At 36.8% G+C, this 22,234-nt stretch overlaps 1 protein-coding gene across 8 annotated transcripts in view; it reads left to right on the top strand.

Annotated features, from left to right (window-relative positions):
* The window catches only part of ctnnd2b (catenin (cadherin-associated protein), delta 2b), a 105,367-nt gene that overhangs the window by 4,793 nt on the left and 78,340 nt on the right, over positions 1-22,234 (top strand). For 6 of the 8 annotated variants that reach the window (XM_048164084.1, XM_048164082.1, XM_048164081.1 and 3 more), the window contains exons 2-3: positions 12,644-12,777; positions 20,575-20,687. In XM_048164084.1, the coding sequence (XP_048020041.1) occupies positions 12,649-12,777; positions 20,575-20,687 (242 nt within the window). In that variant the 5' untranslated portion in view covers positions 12,644-12,648. Of the gene's footprint in view, positions 1-12,643; positions 12,778-16,889; positions 16,992-18,397; positions 18,653-20,574; positions 20,688-22,234 lie in introns of those variants that run through there. The other 2 variants (XM_048164085.1, XM_048164083.1) reach the window with 2 other exon arrangements.

The following is a 22,234-nucleotide window of genomic DNA, read 5'->3' as shown; positions in this document are numbered from 1 at the left end:
ATTTACATTAAAGGGATATTTCATCCAAAAATGAATATTCTGTTATCATTTACTCACACTCAACTTGTTCCATACCTGTATTAATTTCTTTCTTCTGCTGAACACAAAAGAAGAAATAATAATATGGTTAACCAAGCAGTTGATGGACCCCACTGCCTTCCATAGTATGGAAAAAGATGTTATGGAAGTCAGTGGGGTCCATCAACTGTTTGGTTTCCGACATTATTCCAAATATCTTGTATAATTAGGCTGCTGTCATTATACTGATACACATTAACATTAAGCACGTCCACTCTTCATATTCTCACTCATGCATTTCATCACACTGAAGTGTCAATAGTACTATATATTTACATAACGTGATATATACGATATAGCAAAATCTCTAACGATAGACATTTTATACCATGGCAATGATATATATAGTCATACCGCCCAGCCCACCATGCCATCTTGCATCTCTGTTATCAATTGTACTGATTGTAGAAGACTTCAGTATTGAAATAATATTAAAAATGCGATATTATTGCATTGTCTGTCTTGTGGCTAGGCCTATTGTTTTATACATTGTAATGGACAATTTTTTCCTCTAGTGGAAGCTTTAAGATAATATACAGGTAAGATTATAATTTCAACTCAGTGTATTCAATTTGTAGTTGTGTTTTTTGTTTATTTTGCAATTATGACCATACAGAATCCTTTAGATATGATTTTGAAATCGAATAACCCTTCTTGTTAAATTTTCATGTGCATTAAGTCATCTTATTGTTATTTGGGGGGTGTCTTTTCCCAGCATTGTACACAGATCAAGTGCTTAAGTGTGCAATCATTACCCAACTTCATTTAGGCAGTGTACCATAGAAACATCTTCTTATATGCACACAGCCAATGCACAAGGGAGCTGCCTTGCTTATGCATCCACTGCCAATGCTCCAGAAAAGACTTAATAGGAGGGCAGAAAAACATTCTTACCTGACTGCCTGGATTTATACAGACCTGGAGTGAGGAGAGACAAGCTGTGCTCACAGAGCATTTGCACTTGTGATTAAGGAATCCACTGACACATGAAATATGAAATATGAGAGACAGCAGGGCCCTGGCTATCTATTTTTAGATTTGCCAACCAAAATAAATTCAAAAGGAAGGTTAGTGTTGTTTTTGCAAATGCCATTATTGTTCTTTTTAAAGTTCCCAACCTAAACAGTAATAGTTTGCTTTTTAACTGGAATAATTTGAGATATCTTGGATGTGATGAATGAGAAGTGTGAGATTATTTATGCAATATCAATTCATCTGAATTATCTTTTAGCATATTTTCAGAGGTCTGTCTTATAAGATAACGTGACAGTCAAATAGCCGTTGGGTGCTGTTATGACAAACTGGGTCATGACCTTGCTTGTGCAAACAGTGTAATACTCTTTATGCCATATGGCATTTTATACTATTGTATATTATTATTATTATTAGATGGAATACTTCATTCAGATTGGTCAATTGGTCATTGTCACTAGCAACCGATTTCCTACATAGATGTGCATGTGCTACAGTATTTTCATGTCTCTTGTAGCAAGATGTGGTCTCTTACTTCTTCTGTAATAAAATAATTTAATTTAAACTTATTGTATATTCAATTATACATTTATTTGTCTATTTGTTAGATAGATGTCATAAGCAGGACATGTACAGTAGGCCTGCACGATATATTGTTTTAGCATCGAAATCATGATGTACGCATCCACGATAGCAAAGACTATAGAATAACACAAGACGTGTCACTCGTATTGTTTTGAATGGGAGAAAGTGTAACGCGCAATATGGCGGAATAAGTCCCGCCTTCTAAATAAGAGCCAATCGCCGACTGGTAAAGTCATCGCGTCACTGCAGCGGCCGTTAGAAGCACCGGTTTCTATAGAAACAGTCAGACGCGTGCCTCCGAAATGAGGCACAAGGCATTTAGGTCTGCGCATGCGCATTAGCTTGATCCAGCATAAAAATACAGGTTTTTTTGTCATGATTCGAGCGTTTAGAAAAAAAATTATGAGACAGTTGTTGTCAGATTTCATTGGTGATTTCAAATATGAAATTTAATCGAAAGCTTGGCAAACAGCTTTGGAGTATTTTATGTTTCCCCATTCAAAGAGATAGGAGCTGCATGATGCCCAGGATGCCCGAGATGCGTTTCAAAGATGGCCGCAGAGTGAAATGACTTGTCTTAAAGGGACTTTGACGATAGTCACATCGCTGGATGTGTGATGTCAAGTATAGGGATTGTTAAAATCTGTATGGACCAGACACTATGGTTCAAAACGCTCGTGATTAATTAATTGCAAAATTTTACCATCATACAATGAAAGTTTATCAGGTCCTGTCATTTTAAACATTCAAGCGATTTTAATCCATTTGAGCGCACAAAGAGAGAACTGAATTCTCAACGTGTGGCTGTTTTCTATGTGCACACGCACACACACAGAGCTGCGCAGATGCACGTGAACACCGCATGCCATTCTCTTCCGTGTCTATTTGTGCCTGAACGGACACATACATGCAAATAAAAAATTGTATGTAAAACACGTAAAACATCGAGTATCTTCGTAAACACAGTTGCTTATAGCTTAGGTGAACTAAACAATCTATAAAGAAAACCGGATGTGTAACAGTATTTTGGATCCGTGCATTCGGTCTTAAAGTGACGGCAGCCTAATATATATAGTTGTGAATGTTAATCATACAACAAAAGAAAAAAGAGAAAAAACACTTTTCTAGTTTTAACACAGATTAATTATATTTAATTCATACAGTGAATACTATGCAGTGTTTATACATTTGATTATTCAATTTCTGTACCTCAATACTGTTAGACTTACCTAAAAAAAATATAAAGCACTATTTATTTCATTTGAATCTTTGTTCTATTATGCTTGTAATTTATTCATTATTTTCTATGCGTATTCACTCACCTACAAAATCACCGCAATCACCCTAGATTGATTAATTCTTTCCAAATAGAGCTATTCAAGTCATCTGGAGAATTTTTTCATATCGCAATATATATCAGAGAAAAACAAAATATCGCAATGTGAGTTTTTTCCAATATCGTGCAACCCTAATGTACAGCCAACCATTCATTAGGTGCAGAATACTTGGCAACGGTCTGTTGAATTATTGAAAAATAATAAGCAGAGTTACACCTCTGGTGTGCATTATTTTTCTAAAATTTATGGACCGGAGCCAATTTTAATGCTTATACCATACCACACCTCAAGACATTGTTGGAATTGTTGCACCTCAATTTAGTTGGAAATTGGTTGCCATTGTTACTAATGTATTTTGTGTCGTAGAATAAAAAGTGAAAATATCTTAAGCTTGTGTTGACCACAGAGCTTATTTTAGCCATTTAACAAAAACCCCTTCAGGATGTTACAAGAACACAGTTTTGGGTTTATTTTGCTATAATTTATTACTTATTATTAAAAATAATTAATATTACTTCTTATCACCAAATAATTTTTATGTGATCTTATGGACTCCACAATTATTATTTTTTAGAATGCATAAAGATGTTGCAGTTGTCACAGACCTGTGATGACAAGTTTAATCACTGGTTAGAATGAATACATTTGTTTCATATGGTTTTCGCTTTTAATTTTCACATCTCTCCAAGTAAGATAATTGAAAAATTTTGTAATAGCGAGATGTTTGGGTCCCACTATTGTTTCGCCAGTAGGGGTCCTGTTAGCCATTATTCAGTGGCCAATTATACAGGCTCCCAGCACGTCGGTGAAAACAATCTGAAACAAATGCAGAGTGTGGTCTTAAATTAACTTTACATAAACAAACACAGCAAATGGCACATGACACAATGAACATTCGCAAGTTCAGGTCTCCATTAGATTCGTTCTCTTCATCCTTAAGGAATAACACACTGCTTTTGTCTCAGAGAACTCAGTGGGTGTATTAAATTTCCACTGTTTCCCCTTGTACATAGATAACACTAGTAAACACAGCTTTCAGCAATGTCAACTCTCTCCAGCAGCAAAGTCATTAATCCCATACTAGGTCAGGGCTCTTACTGAGCCAACCGCATCCACCCAGAGCTACACAGGCATGGCAGCAATGTCCTCGTGCCACGCTTGAAAAATCCAAGCCTTATACTGATATCCCATGATGCATTTTCCAGGCGTACAGGCAGCAGAATTGCAAATATATGTCAGTTCCCTGACATGCCACAAATCATCAGTAGTTTCCTTCATGAAAGTTGAAGGTTGCAGACAGATTTGAAAAGTTAATCACACAGTGACATGTAAACAACATTTTTTTTATCAGCGAGTTAGAAAATAACTAAACCAAGAGTTTTTTCCAACTAGAGACTGAAAAATCATGTTTCTCGTCAATAAACGGACGCCAAAGGGATAATTGTTTCAATTATAGTTCTAAATGCGCATGGGCTTTACCTTTAATATGCTGTTATGTACTTCTATTTAACGGAAATAAAGAGTGAAAGAGGTGGCCATTGAAAAAATAAAGTGCACTCAAACATCACCACCAGAGACTATAGAGGAGAAAAAGCCCTAATAAGCAGTGGGGCCTGTTTGATCACAGCAAGCCTCACATAATTACTCTTTATCATCGATGTCACGCTCAGCTGTCCTTTGAGAACATGATCCGAGGAGCATTTTAATTGCCTCACATTTGCGCTGCTTCTCAATGTATCGTTGACATTTTGGGCAAGGAGACATGTCTTGAAAAACTATACAATTCTCCACCAAGACTTTTGCTGAAAGTTAATTAGCTCTAGAATGTGCTGTGAGGGACATAACCAAGTTTTTGTAGTGGTCACTCTTATTTCATTTGAAATGACTTTGGTAAATGCATGCATCATACACTAAAAATGTTTACAGGTACAGCAAAGACACGGTTAATTTAATATACCGATTGCAATATAAAAGACACATTATCTCCAGTCCCGTTTCGGTGCTTTGTGCAGGAGAGCATAACGTCATCTCCCAGTGTGCCAGCCTCACAGAAAAAGAGATTAGTTTCCTTTAAGACCTTATTGAACATTTTAATCTTGCAGTGTGCTCAGAATTTTATTGCCGTTTCATTCCCAACATTGTCAGTCATGTGTCGAGACAATAAATAAACAGTCAGAATACAAAGGACTGATTAATGTCTGTGTGATTAATGAAGCTGTAAAATATTTGTTTTCCCATCCCCCAGCATATAAGTTATTTCACTAATAGATTTCACATAAATATTTGTCTTCCAAATGCTAGTTCTTATTGCATCGCCCTTATTTTCTTTGTCTCATTAAGTCCAGCAACTAATCAAGCAAGAAAATACTGTTGGGTGTGTAAAAGCGTGTCAATGTGGGTGTGACTGTATAAACACAATATGTGCCTTTTGTTTGTGCATTTTGATACTTTAGTATCCTGCGGGATCACATGACTAATTGTGTACCTGGGATCACAACCGTGATGTCTGCCAATAGCAACATCAGCCGAACACCATCATCTCCTGTGGGTGTAGGTAGATCCTTTTTTCTGGAACATCTGGTGTTTCACTGGGTGATCAGATCTTGGGAGTAATTCTTCTGAATCTTGTGGAAAAACAAACCGGGGAACGTCCGAGGGGACTAAACCATTGTCAAAAGCATATGGCCAGAGTCTTAATAGGATGTAATGGGATGAAAATGCAAAGGCAGGGCAGATGTCTTGAATGAAATGTTTAATGCAGAAAACAAGATTAACAGGTTGCAAGATTGCCTAGTGTAAAGCGTAAACAAATTAGATTACTTAAAATTTGCTCAGATGTTTGGGCTGAGGTGATTTCTGATTCATTTCTGTTTTTGTGGATACTGTTGCTATGAGTTGTATGCAATCCCGAAGGATGGACAATGCTGCAATTCCATTGGGTGCAATCACGAGACTCTTACACCATCACATATGAACCTATACGTGCAGCAAACACAAACTCGTGCTGTAAGATGGATAGGGAGCACTGCATAGCCACTTTTTAAGATTTGTATGTTCATGCAGATCCAGACAGAAATATTAGCCTAGTATTTTATGCACCCAAAACCACCTTGATTCATCAGTGCAAAGCATCTTGAGAAGAATTAGTTACCGTGTGCCGCATCACCGATATGATCCACTGTAAGCCTTTACGGTTGCCTTCTTGGTGAGAGACTGTCATAATGGATTGATATCTCTATGGAAACGGGAGCCTGTTAGCAGGCGCGAGCATGATGTCATAGACAAATTAGGCATTCAGACATGTGTGGCTCAGCCCAATAGAGAGATCCTCCTTTGTTGTAGGGCTTTCAGCAATTCTTGGCTGACATTAATTTCACAAATTTGATCAATTTATATCAGTTTCCTTTTTTCGGCTATTTGATATCTGCAGCCGTGCCGGTGGAAAGACTTAAAATGTCTACATTCACCTCGGTGGTTTCAGACAAAAGTCAATGGGGAAGCACAATCAAGTACGTTAATCCCAAAATTGTAGCTTTTGTCACTTTAAATGAAAAAGCGCCACATGAGGAAATGAAATGGGATATAACTGTTTGTTGGCAACAATGGCTCCGGCTCTTCCACTGTTCAATTTGTTTAGTGTTTGACAATGAAATTGAGGTTGTGTTACGGGATTCTACCGTATACTGTCTCGAGCCTATCTGACGGAGTCAGGGGCCATTGTGAAAGGCGTTTTAGTAAAATTACAGTAAATATTCTCTAAGCAGCGCAGGCCTGTTTCTAAGGTAACTGTGGCCTTGGAGTGATTGTAGCAATCATGTGACTTAATACAATTAGACTCTTTTACCTGTTTCTCAGTAATGCCCTTTCTTTTTCTTCCTTTTCCCTTTAAACACACAGGGTTCAGCCAGTTAGTTTCTGTATGGTCTATTCAATAAGTTAAGAGTTTTGCCATATCCTTTTGATGTGTAATAGATGTGAGTCAGAAATCAGAGTTCTCATTATATATTACATGTTCATTTGGATTAATGCATCCTATAACTCCCCCATCTAATATATTGTGCTTCTAAGGCACAGCCAGTCCAGTTTTTACATGTTTTGTTATGAGAAATTCTCCACATAATAACATCACTGAATAAAATGTGAATTTTCAGTATTCCAAGTAAAAACACCACTTCAAAGAAAGTCAACAGTGTGCTTGATTTTAATGATATATGCCATATACGCAAGCTGATTATGATCAAAATTACATGAATATTGCATCATTGTTTTGAATAATGGCAGCATAAAAAGGAGCTGTATACTTTTTCCTTTTAAGTTTGACTGGGCAAGCCAGTAGTGAAATGGTGTTTACTTGGAATATTGAACATTCAGATTTTATTCAGTGATTATTACATGCAGAGAATTTCTCATAGCAAAACATGTAAAGGCTTGCTGGAACGGCAATATATTTTTATAAACTACTACTGGTTTGGGGTTGGCAAGATTTTTTAATGTTTTTGAAAGAAGCCTCTGCTCACTCAGGCTCATTTATTTGATCAAAAATACTGTCAAAACAGTAATTTTGTGAAATATTATTACTATTTTAAACAACTGTTTTCTATTTTAATATATTTTAATGTAATGTAATGTATTCTTGTGATGGGAAAGCTATATTTTAAGCAGCTATTACTTGTCACATTATCTTTTTATCCTTTAATACATTTTTCTTTACAAAACCAAACATACACAAATTACTAGGTTTTTCATTTGTAATTATAGCTGGATTTGGTTATAATGTAACTCTTTGACTGTTATGAAATCCTAAACCAACTTTTGCTTGAAAAGGATGGCATACAAAATTGATATGTAAAATTCAGCCCATTATAAGTAATGCTTAATAATTTACAACAGTATAAAAAACATCACAGACCAAATGTTTGAGTGATTGCAAGGCATAAAACAAAAGTAAAGAGCAATTTTTTTTTTTTATGCAGCACTGATCTATTTCTGATATCAGGATACTATTAATCAGATACATATGGATGGCTAAGATTATTGTCAAAAAAGTGTAAACTATCTTAATCTGAATGCACCAACAGCTGGGACTTGCATTACTTCATGTTGTGGTCTGTTCTGCATGATCTCACTGCTAGAAAGTCATCAGTTTGACCTAGAAATTAAAAGTATCCGTCAAGTATCTGTCATGTCACCAAATCTGATGTATAAATTAAACTTTATCAATCACCGAGTGGGCGATATATCACGATATGAGTCATTTTTGATAAGGATATTATAATTTTTCATGAAATTTCATAATTCTTGTCACCAATTTCAGTATTATAAAAACTAATACTAGCCTAAGTAAAACAAACAAACTCAAGCTTACTGAAGACAAGCAAACAGTCTAATTAATTACAAGCGATAGGACAACAAACTACAATAGAACAAAGACTTAGAAAATGTCAAGCACTAGAGATAAAAATGATTTAATCGGTATATGCCAAAGTAATCAAATATATAAAAACACTGCATTGTCTTCACTGTGCAAATTAAATATACATTTATTCCTATTAAAGTGATTCAGTCAAGAGGAGTGAGAGATTTTCTCTCTTTTGTTGTTTGATTAACATTAATGACACAGACAGCAGCAGGTTTATTAGGCTGCTGTCCCTTTAATAGCAAATGACGGATTCGATATACTGATACATGCTCGTTTTCTTTCTCAACTGTTTGTTCACTTAAGACAAATGACTGTTATGTCACCAAAAATAAGATATATAATCTTGTTTTCAGTTTGGATTAAGATTATTTTGCTTACCCCACTGGCAGATTATTTAGCTTGTTTTAAGGAAAAACTCACTTAATTTTGACTTATTTTTCCTAAAAACAAGAAAATAATTTTTACTTGTCAAGAAAATGCTTCTTGATCTAAGAATTTTTAGATATTTGGACTGGAAACAAGACAAAAATTCTAATTAAGAACAGAAAAGCGGAAGCTTCAATAGCAGCGTATAAAAACAGCCTGCAGCCTGGGTCAATGGCTGTGCTCATAGCATGGGATTGTTGTGATTTAATACTGTAAAATTCACAGCAATAGAGACGATAGTCCAAAATCTCTACCGGTTTAAAATTTTTACCGGTATATCGCCCACCCCTGCCCCCGCCCAGCGACTTGCATTTGTTTTCACAGGTTTTTCTGATTGTATATCCTCTCTTCCACACAAAACAGATGTGTTCATAGTTGTGCCTGATGTGCTTGTGTAAAAAGGCTCTGTGTCCTGATGCTCATAGGTAGCCATTTTCTCTCTTTTCCTGCTGTGTGCAGACTGTTCTCTGGGGAAGCTTTAAATTTGGGTGGTTGATTTTGAGAGGGGAGGCAATTGCCAAGAAGGAAGCTGAGGATGAAGAGAGTGATCTGAGAGAGCCAGAGCATTACAGTGGGATTTCATTACTCGAAATCCAAGGTTTTACAAACCCACTAATTTACTTGGTGATGTATTTCCTTTTGAAACAGGAAGTTTGATGGGCTTGTCCCTCATAAAAAATTTAGTTAGTCTTTAGTTACATCACTGTTACTATAATAGTTGGTTGCAGGTTGTAGGGATGTTCAACGATTAATCGTGATTAATCGTTTGCAAAATAAAAGTCTGTGTTTACGTAATATATGTGTGTGTGTTCTGTGTATAATAATTATGTATATATAAATACACACACATACATGTATAAATTTGAGAAATATATGCATGTTTAAATAAATATATATCTTTATATTTTATATTACATATAAATATAAATTTTGTATATATAAATCTAACATTTTTCTTTAATATATACATGTATTTGTCTGTATTTATATATACATAATTATTTTACACAGAACACACACATATATTACGTAAACACAGACTTTTATTTTGCAAACGATTAATCGTGATTAATCGTTGCACATCCCTAGCAGGTTGTATTAGGGGTGGGGCTTACTCATTCTTGAGAGCAAAGTTTGGGATCAGTATTTTTTTTTTCTTTTTTGAAAGGAATCGAAATCTTTATTCAGCTAGGACACATTGAATTGATCAAAAAAGGATCACTGAAGTGCCTTGAAATGCACAGCATTATTCAATGTGTTGACGTAATTTCCACTGAAACGGGAAGACAGGGCGGGACATAACGAACAGCTCCTCCCCCACAGTTTCCTCCTAATCTCTAACAGTTTCTCCTCCTAATCTCCTCCATATCGCTTTAAAACACAGCATTCTGTGCAGATTTCAAATAGGTCCGATATGTTTTCTGGCTATCTGGTTATCTTATCTGTGCTATCTTGTCTCTGGACCGGAGCAGACTGTGTGCACTCTGTGGTGGTTCTCGTGACACTAATGTGAAACCAGACTCCATTCACCCCCAATGGAAAGCATATTTACACTGTCTGAATCGATCCCTATCCCCTATATATTGCACTGTGTGCCATTCACCATATAGAAACTAGTTAATGTATGAACAAATGACCGATTTCAGCCACAGCTGCAGCATCTATTTATAGTGTAGGGGGCGAGACGCTTCAGATTCTAGAGAGCATTTGATTGGACAGAAAATTTTATGTCATCAAAATCATTGATGCATATTGGCGGAAGTGAGAGAGTGTAAGTTTTGATTGCTTATAAATGCTAGTTTAGAAGATGTTTTGGAGCACACTAGCTTATAAATAACAGGCTAACATATTCATACTTAAAACCAAAAACTTCCATTTTGATTTCAGGGGGACTTTAAAGGTGCCATCAAACTTTTTTTACAAGATGTAATATAAGTCTAAGGTGTCCCCTGAATGTGTCTGTGAAGTTTCAGCTCAAAATACCCCATAGATTTTTTTTATTAATTTTTTTAACTGCCTATTTTGAGGCATCATTAACTATGCACCAATTCAGGCTGCGGCCCCTTTAATTGCTCGCGCTCTCCGCCCCCTCCCGAGCTCTCGACTCTATCATTGCAACAAAATTCACACAGCTAATATAACCCTCAAAATGGATCTTTACAAAGTGCTCGTCATGCAGCATGTCTAATTGCGTAAGTACAGTGTTTATTTTGATGTTTACATTTGATTTTGAATGAGTTTGATAGTGCTCCGTGGCTAACGGCTAATGCTACACTGTTGGAGAGATTTATAAAGAATGAAGTTGTGTTTATGCATTATACAGACTGCAAGTGTTTAAAAATGAAAATAGCGACGGCTCTTGTCTCCATGAATACAGTAAGAAACTATGGTAACTTTATCCACATTTAACAGTACATTAGCAACATGCTAACTAAACATTTAGAAAGACAATTTACAAATATCACTAAAAATATCATGTAATCATGGATCATGTCATTTATTATCGCTCCATCTGCCATTTTTCGCTATTGTCCTTGCTTGCTTACCTAGTCTGATGATTCAGCTGTGCACAGATCCAGACGTTAATACTGGCTGCCCTTGTCTAATGCCTTGAACATGAGCTGGCATATGCAAATATGGGGGCGTACATATTAATGATCCCGACTGTTACGTAACAGTCGGTGTTATGTTGAGATTCGCCTGTTCTTCTGAGGTCTTTTAAACAAATGAGATTTATATAAGAATGAGGAAACAATGGAGGTTGAGACTCACTGTATGTGATTTCCATGTACTGAACTCTTGTTATTCAACTATACCGAGATAAATTCAATTTTCAATTCGATGGCACCTTTAATGCTTTAATGCTTTTGAAGTTTCTATTCATCAAAGAATCCTGAAAAAAAGAATCATAGTTTTGACAAAATGTTTTTTTTTTTTTTTTTTTTGTCTGTGTGTGCACGTTTTTGTTATTTATGAGGACACAAATTTGTATAATGACATGGGTATTACACTGGTATTATGATGTAAACATGAAATATGAGGACATTTCATGAAGCTTAAAGTAGCTTTAAAAACATACTAATCAATGTTTTATTAAAAATGTAAAAATGCAGAATGTTCTCTGTGATGGGTAGGTTTAGGAGTAGGGGTAGTGTAGGGGGATAGTAGAATGTACAGTTTGTACAGTATAAAAACCATTACGCCTATGGAATGTCCTCACTTTGATAGTAAAACAAACCAGTGTGTGTGTGTGTGTGTGTGTGTGTGTGCACCAAATCAGCATATTAGAATGATTTCTGAAGGATCATGTGACACTAAAGACTGGAGTAATAGCTGGAATAATCACATTTTAAAATATATTAATAGAAAACAATTCTATTATGGAGTACATTAGTGTATAGATGACATCAAAGCTAACACACATTGACACAAAACCAAAAAATTTGTTTCTGAAGCTTATGTATTCAAATCAAAGCATGTCAACGACAAGCTGAGAAATTGTGTTTGTAATCGCAAACCTCGAGAGATGAGGAGATAAAAGTAGGTCAAAGAAGAGAGAGAGACTGAAAGAAACAGAGACTGTTAATTAAATATGTTTAACAAGTATTACATCATGACAAACAATCAAAATGTAGATAAAGCACTTTGATTAGTATTATGACATGCAGCTGAAAAGTGCCGAACCACAAATTTTAATGTAATTTTAACTGACAGTCTGTCTTTGTAAAGGATCTGTTTAAACGTATTGCTCTGGTACAAAAAGCATGACAAAAGCTCTGCAGAGTTCATCTTGAATAACTCTTGACACTATTGTTTTGGTTCACAGAAGTAATGCCAGTACCAGACCATCCCTCTGACACAGAAAACTCCAGCATGTTGAGCCCGGTACTGAACGCCTCCAACGGAGATGGATCCGAGACGGAGACCACCTCTGCCATTTTGGCCTCTGTTAAAGAACAGGTAGGTACTTCTCGCCAAACTACTGTAAAGTTCTTCTTTCTTACAGATTGTCTCTAATTTTAGGTTATGTTTCCCCCCACACTCATAGTCTGAAGCAATATGGAAACATTCATTTTCCAACAGTTTAATTAGAAACTCTCTGAATCTTTATATACTGTAAACAGTAATTACACAGAACCATACCAGTCCTCAGATGAACTGCATGTGCCATCTGGGTTAAGGAGCCGCAAGGTTTGATGGGTTTTTGCGTGAGTGATTTCCATCATCTCGTGCTACCGGTTTCATTTAGCGCCTTGTGTCTAAATTCACAGATACAAATGGTTTTTGATGGTCACCACACTGAAAATGTGCCGTTGCGCCTCAGTATCACATGGTTTGGCGGACGAGTGGGAGTTGTGTAGGTTTTGGGGCTGTGTGGTGTAAGAAATGTGAAATATTTGACACGGCATGTTGCAATCAGGTCTCCATGCTATGCTAGTCACTACGCAGCAGCCTATCTATAATGAAATTGGTCACCTGCTTGTCAGCAGATGGACAGCTTCCCAGACGCTGGCACAACTTTATGATAAACTGGCTTGATCTGTCAGGAATAATGACAGGTGATTGTAATTGCTTATGACCTCCTGTCATAAAAAAAATGATAGGATTATTACATGTCAGAATTTAGTGTTCAATAATGTACAGTATTTCTCACTTTCCACTTTCACTTTGCATATATATTTGTCTATCTTGGCTGGAGGCCATTTTTGAGTCAAGACCATGTGTAGATAAAAATGGATCGTGACAAGCCCTTCGGTTCCTGCTAGCGTTTAGCTCACACTCCTGCTTTTAACCATGAGACAGAAAAAAAGCGACATGCTCTTAGGGTTGGGAATCTACACGGGGAGTGTTAAAGTAGGCCACAGCCATAGGCTGCTGTGGGCCAGTCTAATAGCTCTCCTATCAGAGCGAGAAAAACTGTCTGCCATCTTTTTTTGATGCTTTTCACTGGAGGGTACTGGTGGACAGGGTCCATGTCATGTGCAGTGTTTCTCTCTGAGAGAAAATTAAAAGTACTTTTTTCTTTCCTGAGTCGGTGTATTTCTTTTTTAAACTGAAGGACTGAATGGTTGCATGGGACATATGGAAGAACAGCATTTATTTGACAGAGAAATATTTTGCAACATTATAAATCTTAACTGTCACTTCAGAACAACTTAATTTGTCCATTAATTTCTATCTTAAAAGACCTTGCTTGCTATTGCTAATCACTGGTGTTGTTTTAGCATGCATTAATTTTATATTTTGTATACATTTTATTGGGCAAAAATTTGTAGTACAAGATAAATCGTCGTTATTTTGGTCCATGTTCTAATAGTGGATTTTGTCAACATTTAGGAGGACACTAGCATAAAGATCTCAACTAGCAGAAAAGGCATTAACTAAACACATCCATGTTTCATTATGACCTTGTGTGTTTTTTCAGGAATTTCTTTTATTATAGTCAAGTATCTCTGATTCAGGATACTGTTATCAAGTTCAGCTGGCATGATGTTCGTTTCAAAATAGAGTAAAAATATATGTTTATCATTCTGCCACTGCTTGTCTACCTGCTCATATTATGATAAATCACCATATTTTTTGTGTCCTCCACTAGATGGCAATCTCCCATTTTGGAGGCATTTAGTAAAAGGGGTTTAGACAGAGGTCATGAGGTAAAATTCACAGAATAAACTGAGCTCTTGATCTAAAACCAATGTAGATTATAAAGACAAAGGATGCTCTGTAGCACTGAAGACCTGTGTATAAAAACAATGTACCAAAATGTCTGGCAAAATGTCCTGGTCTCTTGTTTGTGTGCTTTGTGTGCAGTTTTCAAGGTTGCACGTGCAAGCAGAACACAGTCTCTCCTGTGTATGACCCTCTCCCATTAAAATTCTCCTGTATCACTTGTGCTAAACAGAATCACATGCACTGGTCAATCAGCAAGGGAGAGCATGTTTAACATGTTTAACCTGGACTTGTATGCAATGCTCAGTGTGAGAACTAACAGTAGGTGCTGTACCGGCAGTACAAGGTTACCGAGTGCGATTTCTTCTATATAATGAACACTTTCTTTTATAATTTCCCTTTGAGTGTTGCTTTCTCAGATTACATTGATATAGTGATTATAGAAGTCTTATTTATTTATAAAGTACAGACATTCTGCATTTAATTAATTTTCAGAAGAGCTGCTGTTAAAGCTCAGCTTGTAGTTTTTCTCTCTTTGTCCCTATAATTTGGTGTTAATTAAAGAAATGTATCATAGTGTTGTTAAATTGACACATTAACTACTCATAAAAAAGCCACAGGCATATGAAGTTTTATTATGAGCATGGCAAGGATTCTTTGGGGAAAGTGTCAGTGTTTGTAAGGGGTAGTACAGCTAAGGTCGAGTATTACTTCCCATTTAATTCTAACACTGCATTTTTAGTTTTTTTATTTTAGGGAAAGTATGTTAATCAGCTCATTAAATCTCTGTCTAATAGGAGTGATTTACTTTAGCCAGAAGTGAAGTCATTTAGAATTTACTCAGTCACATAATTAATCTCACATATTCAATCAAATAAAGCAGTTCTTTTAATTACTTGTAATATTCATAAATGTGTTGAGTTTGTTTTGAGAAATGAGCAAATTAACCACAAAAAGATTGTATAAGTTTATTTGAAGTTTATCCTGAGGTCTTTGAATGGCCTAATTTTTGCTGTAATTTGCAACCAGGAATATGTGTACTTTCTCTTTACAAACCAAACATTCAGTTCATTTGAGTAATTCTTGTCTGTTTAACCCTGTATGTCGTTTAGTCAGTGTGGTCAGGCTGTGGAGTGGATCTGGACTCATTAAACTTAGTGAAATTATATAAATTGGGTTAAATCCTTAAAGGAACTCGTGAGGCGAACCCCAAGTGACATTTTGCAATCAAATGGACCAATGAAGAAACTTAAATGTCAGTCTTTGTCCACAGGGCGCAATTAGGCATTTAGGCCAGAAGACCACATTCAGCTCTCGAAGCAGTCAAATCAATTTCTCTGTCCCTTGGATGTTTATTTTCTAAGCAAATAGGTTTAATGGCATTTTCTGGAGTTAAAGGATTAGTTCACTTTAAAATGAAAATTGCCCTATGATTTACTCAACCTCAAGCAATCCTAGGTGTATATGACTTTCTTCTTTCAGACGAATACAATCAGAGTTATATTAAAAATCATCCTGATGCTTCCAAGCTTTATAATGGCCTTCTGAAGCGAAGCGATGTGTTTGTGTAAGAAAAATATCCATATTTAACATCTTATGAAGTAAAATAACTAGCTTCCGGCCATACGGATTCCACTTACATCTAATGCATAACCAGGGGTTAAATTGGGATTTGTTATGTGGGGGGGGGGGCTCTGTGGTTTCAGGCTTTCGAGGGGTGCATGTGTATGCAAAGGCTACAAAATCGTATCATTTGACAAACTGTAAAATATAACAAGTTGAGAGAGCCCTCTGCTATGAACAATAAAATGCTGATCAAAATCATTCTATAGATGCTGGTAGTGTGCAAAGCTACATCTGATGACAATAAAATATTTCTGTAGGCCTGTGCCTTCTCCTTTGTGTCAGTATCAAATATAAGAGTGATGCTACCATTAAAGGACAGAATATAAATACAAAATACAGAGTTCGACATTAAGCCTTGTTTTGTGCTTGTCCTTTACACAACTAAATTGGTCATTTACTTGTCAGAGTAAAAAAGTAGCTTGTCTGGAAAAAAAGATATTTATTATTATTCAAATCTTTTATCTTTTATTTCATATTCTTACATTTGATAAATTAAAATAGTAAGACACTATAGGGCTGTTACCAAATTAAATAATGTACACTGAAAAAGTACAACTGCGTTCAATAATGTTATGAGATTCTTTAAATATTTTTGAAAAATTTATACTTTCAAATATGAAATTTAAACCGCCAGTAGATGGCGGCAAGTGACCGTCTTAATGAGTGAGCCACTGAGTCATTTATTCAAACGATTCACTCTGAATCAAGAATGAAGCAGTTGTTTAGGAATGGGCGATTGAATCTTCACTCAACCGATTCGTTCAAAACGCTGAGTCATTCAAAACGGCTGAGCGCCCTGCGAGATGCGCTGCTTCTGCTTTGTTTGGAACTATTTTCGCTGCTACAATAGAACAAAAACAGGCATATTGCATTAAAACGTAAGTGATTGATATTAACTACTTGTTTATTGAACTGTTGTATGAAATTAGTGTCAATTTCAATCGAGGTGATATTCAGGAATTCAGCACTTTCGGTCGTGTGATGCTTAACTTTATAATATGTCGTAAATAGCAAGCTAAACCCCATTGAATTTTTATTGCAACACGATAACTGAGCTTCTTTGTGTGAGCAGAGCTCATTTGTTTTGAATTCTCCTCAAGAGGTTAACTGTTATGTGATCCTCAGCAGCGCAATATCACCGCTAGATTAATCATTCTCGAGTTTTGGTTGTTATTGACATTTTAATCAAGCTACTTATCTGGTCAGGCAAGTAAAATTCTCTTTCACTTCAAAAAATCCACTTGTCCCGCAGTCCCGGACAAGCGTATGTCGAGCCCTCGTAAGCCTATGTGTCGGGGCTCAGCCCCGGACGGCCCCGACCCAATTTAACCCCTGTGCATAACTTATTCAATGTACTACTGGTATTACGGTACGCCATGATGTCTTATGTTATATGTCACGTAAGTTACGCTTTAGACGTAAGTAGAATCTGTATGGTCGTTTTGCCGGAAGCTAGTTATTTTACTTTGTAATGTGTTAAATATGGATATTTTGCTTACACAAACGCATCACTTCACTTCAGAAGGCTTTTATTATCGCCCCAGAGCCATGTGGAGTACGTTTATGATGGATGCACTTTTTTGAGCTTCAAACAGGTGGTTTCTGTGCACTGCCATTATAAAGCTTGGGAGCATCAGGGTGATTATTAATATAACTCTGATTGTGTTCATCAGAAAGAAGAAAGTCATATACACCTAGGAAGGCTTGAGGGTGAGTAAATCATGTGGTAATTTTCATTTTAAAGTGAACGAAGCCTTTAATATTTAAGATAACAGGGAATACATTCCTATTTCTCACCCTTGTCGCATTCCTCATCATGCAGTTTTTATCTGATGAATGGGCAGGAAAAAAAAAAAACAATGCTTTGAATGCTAAAGAATAACCATTTTTGGTTGAATTTGGTCTGCCATCCTTCTCGGCTGACTGAGTGCATTTCTGTCTGTACAGAGTGCTATATTTAACCAACTTTTGTGACAAGTGGAAAGTGGAGGCTACTCCCCGCTCAGGGAGCCTGTCCATTGCCGGCTACTGAGGCAGAACAGCCTGTTAGGATCCCTGGAGGAAGCACAAAGCTTAGCATTGCTCAGTAGAACGGTGCTTTTTTGCTGCCTGGACCCGCAAAAAACATCTCTTTCTCTCTGGCGATCTACGATCCTTTCAATGAGACCCTGCTTCTCCCCCCTTCTCCTCTTCAGAGCGGAGCACAGATGGCGTCAGAAAGAGGGGAAGAGTTTAGGAGGAGGCGGAAAAGTGACTGGAGGGCAGTGGTATTTGGCTGACTGGCTGGTGGGAGGGACCCTTTGTGATGCAATGTTGCATAAATAATGCCAAAGGGGCTCTAAATTCACTGTTGCCATGACGACCTTTGTGCCTGACTGCACTCTACTTTTTGCTTTCCCGCTGGAAGGCAGTCACTACCAGTCTTGTAGTTTCTCTAATGACTTGATAAGCAGAGATGAACGCAGTCTAGTGGGAAAGTGATGCACCGTCACGGCTCGTTCTCGGCGCAGACGGCCTCTGGAGTATGGTACATGTGACGGTAAGAGTGCTGTTATTTTTTTTGAAGGCAACAGGTGTTTTATTGTGGGTAGATGGAAAGCTGGAGCAACTTTTTGTTGTTGTTGACAGGTAGATTTTAAGAGTCTAATCAGTTGTTGTTCTCTGTTTGTGGCTCCATTAGGAACTTGTTGATGTGGAATAAGAAAGGTCAGAGATTATGCTTGTTAGAATCGTAATTGCAGAGTTGAAACGAGCATGCTTTTTCAGTGGTAGAGCTATCGCTAAGCGGCTTCCCTGTTTGATGCAAACGCACCGAGATGCGTCTGCCATGAAGTCATTAATTGAGACCCTAGACGTGTATGATGACTGTTGAAAAGTGTTAGAATGCTGCGGTTAGCGCCTCTTTAGTCGTCATGGTCCGTAGAGCTCTCTTCAACACTCTGAATGGGTATTTTTGTAGCCTTCATCTGGGTTTGTGCCCAAAATAGCAGGTGATGCGTTGAGGAGCCCTCTCAGCGCTAACCGCTCTAGGGAGAGAGTCTTTGACCTTGTGGCTGAGTGAACTCATTTCAGCCTTGTCACAAAAGAAGTGGGAACGTTGCATAGACTGTCGTAGCCCTGGGCGCAGGGACATAGTACAGTGTTTCTGACTGGATTTTCACAGTGATTATTTTAAAGAGGAGCTCTGGGATTTCATCTCTGATTTAGCATCGACAAGTTTGTCATTAAATGTTAAGCAGTGCATATCTAATTAAGAGTGGAGAGGAAGTGGAGTATAGTGCTGGAACGGTCCAGTGACTATCAAAGTTCAGAATACTGCCTTTGGATGTCTGGAGAGTAGTTAAAGAGAATGTACAGTTTCATTTTTTTAATTATTGTAAACTCATTATGGCCAGGGCCCAGAATTAAGTATATGCACCACCGTTCAAAAGTTTGAGGTCAGTAAGTTACTGTTACTTTTATTCAGCAAGGACACAATAAAGTGATCAAACGTGAGAGACTTTTATTATGTTACAAAAGATTTCTGTTTCAAATAAATGCTGTTGTTTTGAACTTTTTATTCATCAAAGAATCCTGAAAAAGTTTCCACAAAAAATATTAAGCAGCACAACTGTTTACAACATTTAAAATAAGAAATGTAAATCAGCATGTTAGAATGATTTCTGAAGGATCATGTGACACTGGAGTAATGGCTGAAAAATTTCAACTTGTCATAAATTACATTTTAAAATGGTTTAAAATGAAAGACTTAAAAAAAGTAATAATATTTGACAATATTACTATTACTGTATTTTTGGTCAAATAAATGAAGCACTGATGAGCTTAAGAGACTTTTTTCAAAACCTTAAAAAAATATGTTATGGCACAGTAGTGTATAGATTGAATTCAGGGTGATTGGGACACTTTTTGCCATTGAGATGAGTGTCCCAATCAAACTGAATTCACCCTATTATTATTACTATTAATTAAAAAGAATGCAAAACTTTTTTTCTTTTTTCTTTTACTTTGTGAAACTGTACCTGACCCAAAAGATGACACATCAAGATTTTGTTCATAATATATTTATTTTGCTGGTTTTACAAGTCATTCTTACAGTTTTACCATGTTTTATTTAAATTGCAGTTCCTAGTAAAGTTTTTGGAAACTAAACTTTAATGCTAAAATGTTTGAAGAATGCAAATTCATTTTATCAGTATGGAAAGAAAAGTGGCTGAACAGCCTCAAAGTCTCTCTACATCCCCCCAACCAGCCATATAACACACACACACACACACACACACACACACACACACACACACACACACACACACACACACACACACACACTCACTCTCTCTCTCTCTCTGTGCAGTAGTTACTGGAGCATGTGTAAGTGTTCGTGTGATGCATGCTATAGACAGAATCAATTCCATAATTCCTTTAGGGCTTTACACATATGCTCTGACTGCTTTATGTGTGCAGGAGCTGCAATTTGAGCGACTGACGAGAGAGTTGGAGGCTGAGAGGCAGATTGTTGCCACCCAGCTGGAGAGATGCAAGCTGGGATCTGAGACCGGAAGCATGAGCAGCATCAGGTGGGTCTAGTGCAATGACACCTCTCAGTTACTCAATATGTCTCACCCCACAATCACCACTTAAACTAGCTAAAACCATCTATCTTTCACATCCCTCAATCTCTGCTAGATCTACACCATCAAACTTGCCATTAAACCATCAAATACCATTAAATTAGGGCTGTCAAAATAACGCGTTAATTTCGATTAATTATCTGAGAAAAAATAACGCGTTAAAAAAAATAACGCAGATTAATCCATTCCGGATTGACCTTTGAACCTGGAGCCGTTCTAGCCACCATTCTACTGTAAAATGAAGGAGGGAGACGACTGCTGTGCTGACGGACAGAACGAGCAGAGCTCCTCCCTCGTGCGCGCGAGCTCTCTTCATCTTCAAAGTAAAGCACCGTCTTTGCACTCTCTCTACCTCGAACATAATAATCTAAATCAACTGACACAATGCTAAAAGTTCGTAAGACCGAATCCATGTTTCATGATGCGCATTCGGAGAATGTTTTTCCTGAATAACCTCTGGGTGTGAATAGTGCTCAAAAGAACGTCACCTCATCTTCTCTGACAGACGCCCTGCACGTGCAGCTGACATAAACCACACTTTCAGTAAACAAAAAGAAAATCCTATCCAGTGAAGTGTTTTCTGTGTTGACAAATCTTTTGCGATGTCCTAATGATTCGATTCGCACGCAACGCGTCAACGCCCGCTAATGTCCGATTCACGACCTAATGACTCATTTGAACAGATTCATTTTAATGAATCATGACAAACAACTGATCTGTCCACACGGTCTATAATGAATCATTTATTAGAACAACTCTGAAATGAGAACACAAGTGTGCTTACCCCATTTAGCAAGAGTGGTTAGTAAAATTAGCCTTAATAATCCACAGTATTTTCAGGTTATTTAAATGACAATGTGTAGTAAATTAGGCCTACCTATAAAATCAGTTAGTTTAGACTGGAGTGAGGTGAAACCAGAACAAAGCAAGTTGTTGTTAACTAGGTTCATTCAATTGTATATGGTAGAAAATTATATTATTAGTTAATATAACTTCTAAATGCTACTTTTTAATACTTTTCAGGTTTAGCAAAAAAGCATCTTCTCTTACAAAGCTATAAAATCACTTTTTTTTTTTGTTTTTTTTTTTTGCAAAGAGGGCAAGAAAGAATTACAGTGAGAGTGACGGGTACTTTATTGTCAGTATCGGGCTCGCAGATCACGTGGGTAGGGCACCCTGCATTTATTCATTTGAATTGAAATATTTAATACTTTCACAGCAAAAATTATGTATGCGATTAATTTAGATTAATTAATCACAGAGTATGTTATTAATTAGATTAAAATGTTTAATCGATTGACAGCCCTACATTAAATGCATGTTTTTTTACTAGTCTCCTCTGTGAAATCCTTTGATGTCCTTTCCCAGCTTAGTCCATCATGAATATTTTAATGTAACCACATTCAGAGGAGACTCTCCCACTTTCAGTAAACACTTTCAATACTGCTAAGTAAACAAAGGGTTAAGTTGTCACAAGCTTTGAATTCAGCCTG

The sequence above is a fragment of the Megalobrama amblycephala genome, linkage group LG17, assembly GCF_018812025.1.
Source record: "Megalobrama amblycephala isolate DHTTF-2021 linkage group LG17, ASM1881202v1, whole genome shotgun sequence".
Taxonomy (NCBI): Eukaryota; Metazoa; Chordata; class Actinopteri; order Cypriniformes; family Xenocyprididae; genus Megalobrama; species Megalobrama amblycephala.
This window is presented reverse-complemented; position numbering and strand designations above follow the sequence as displayed.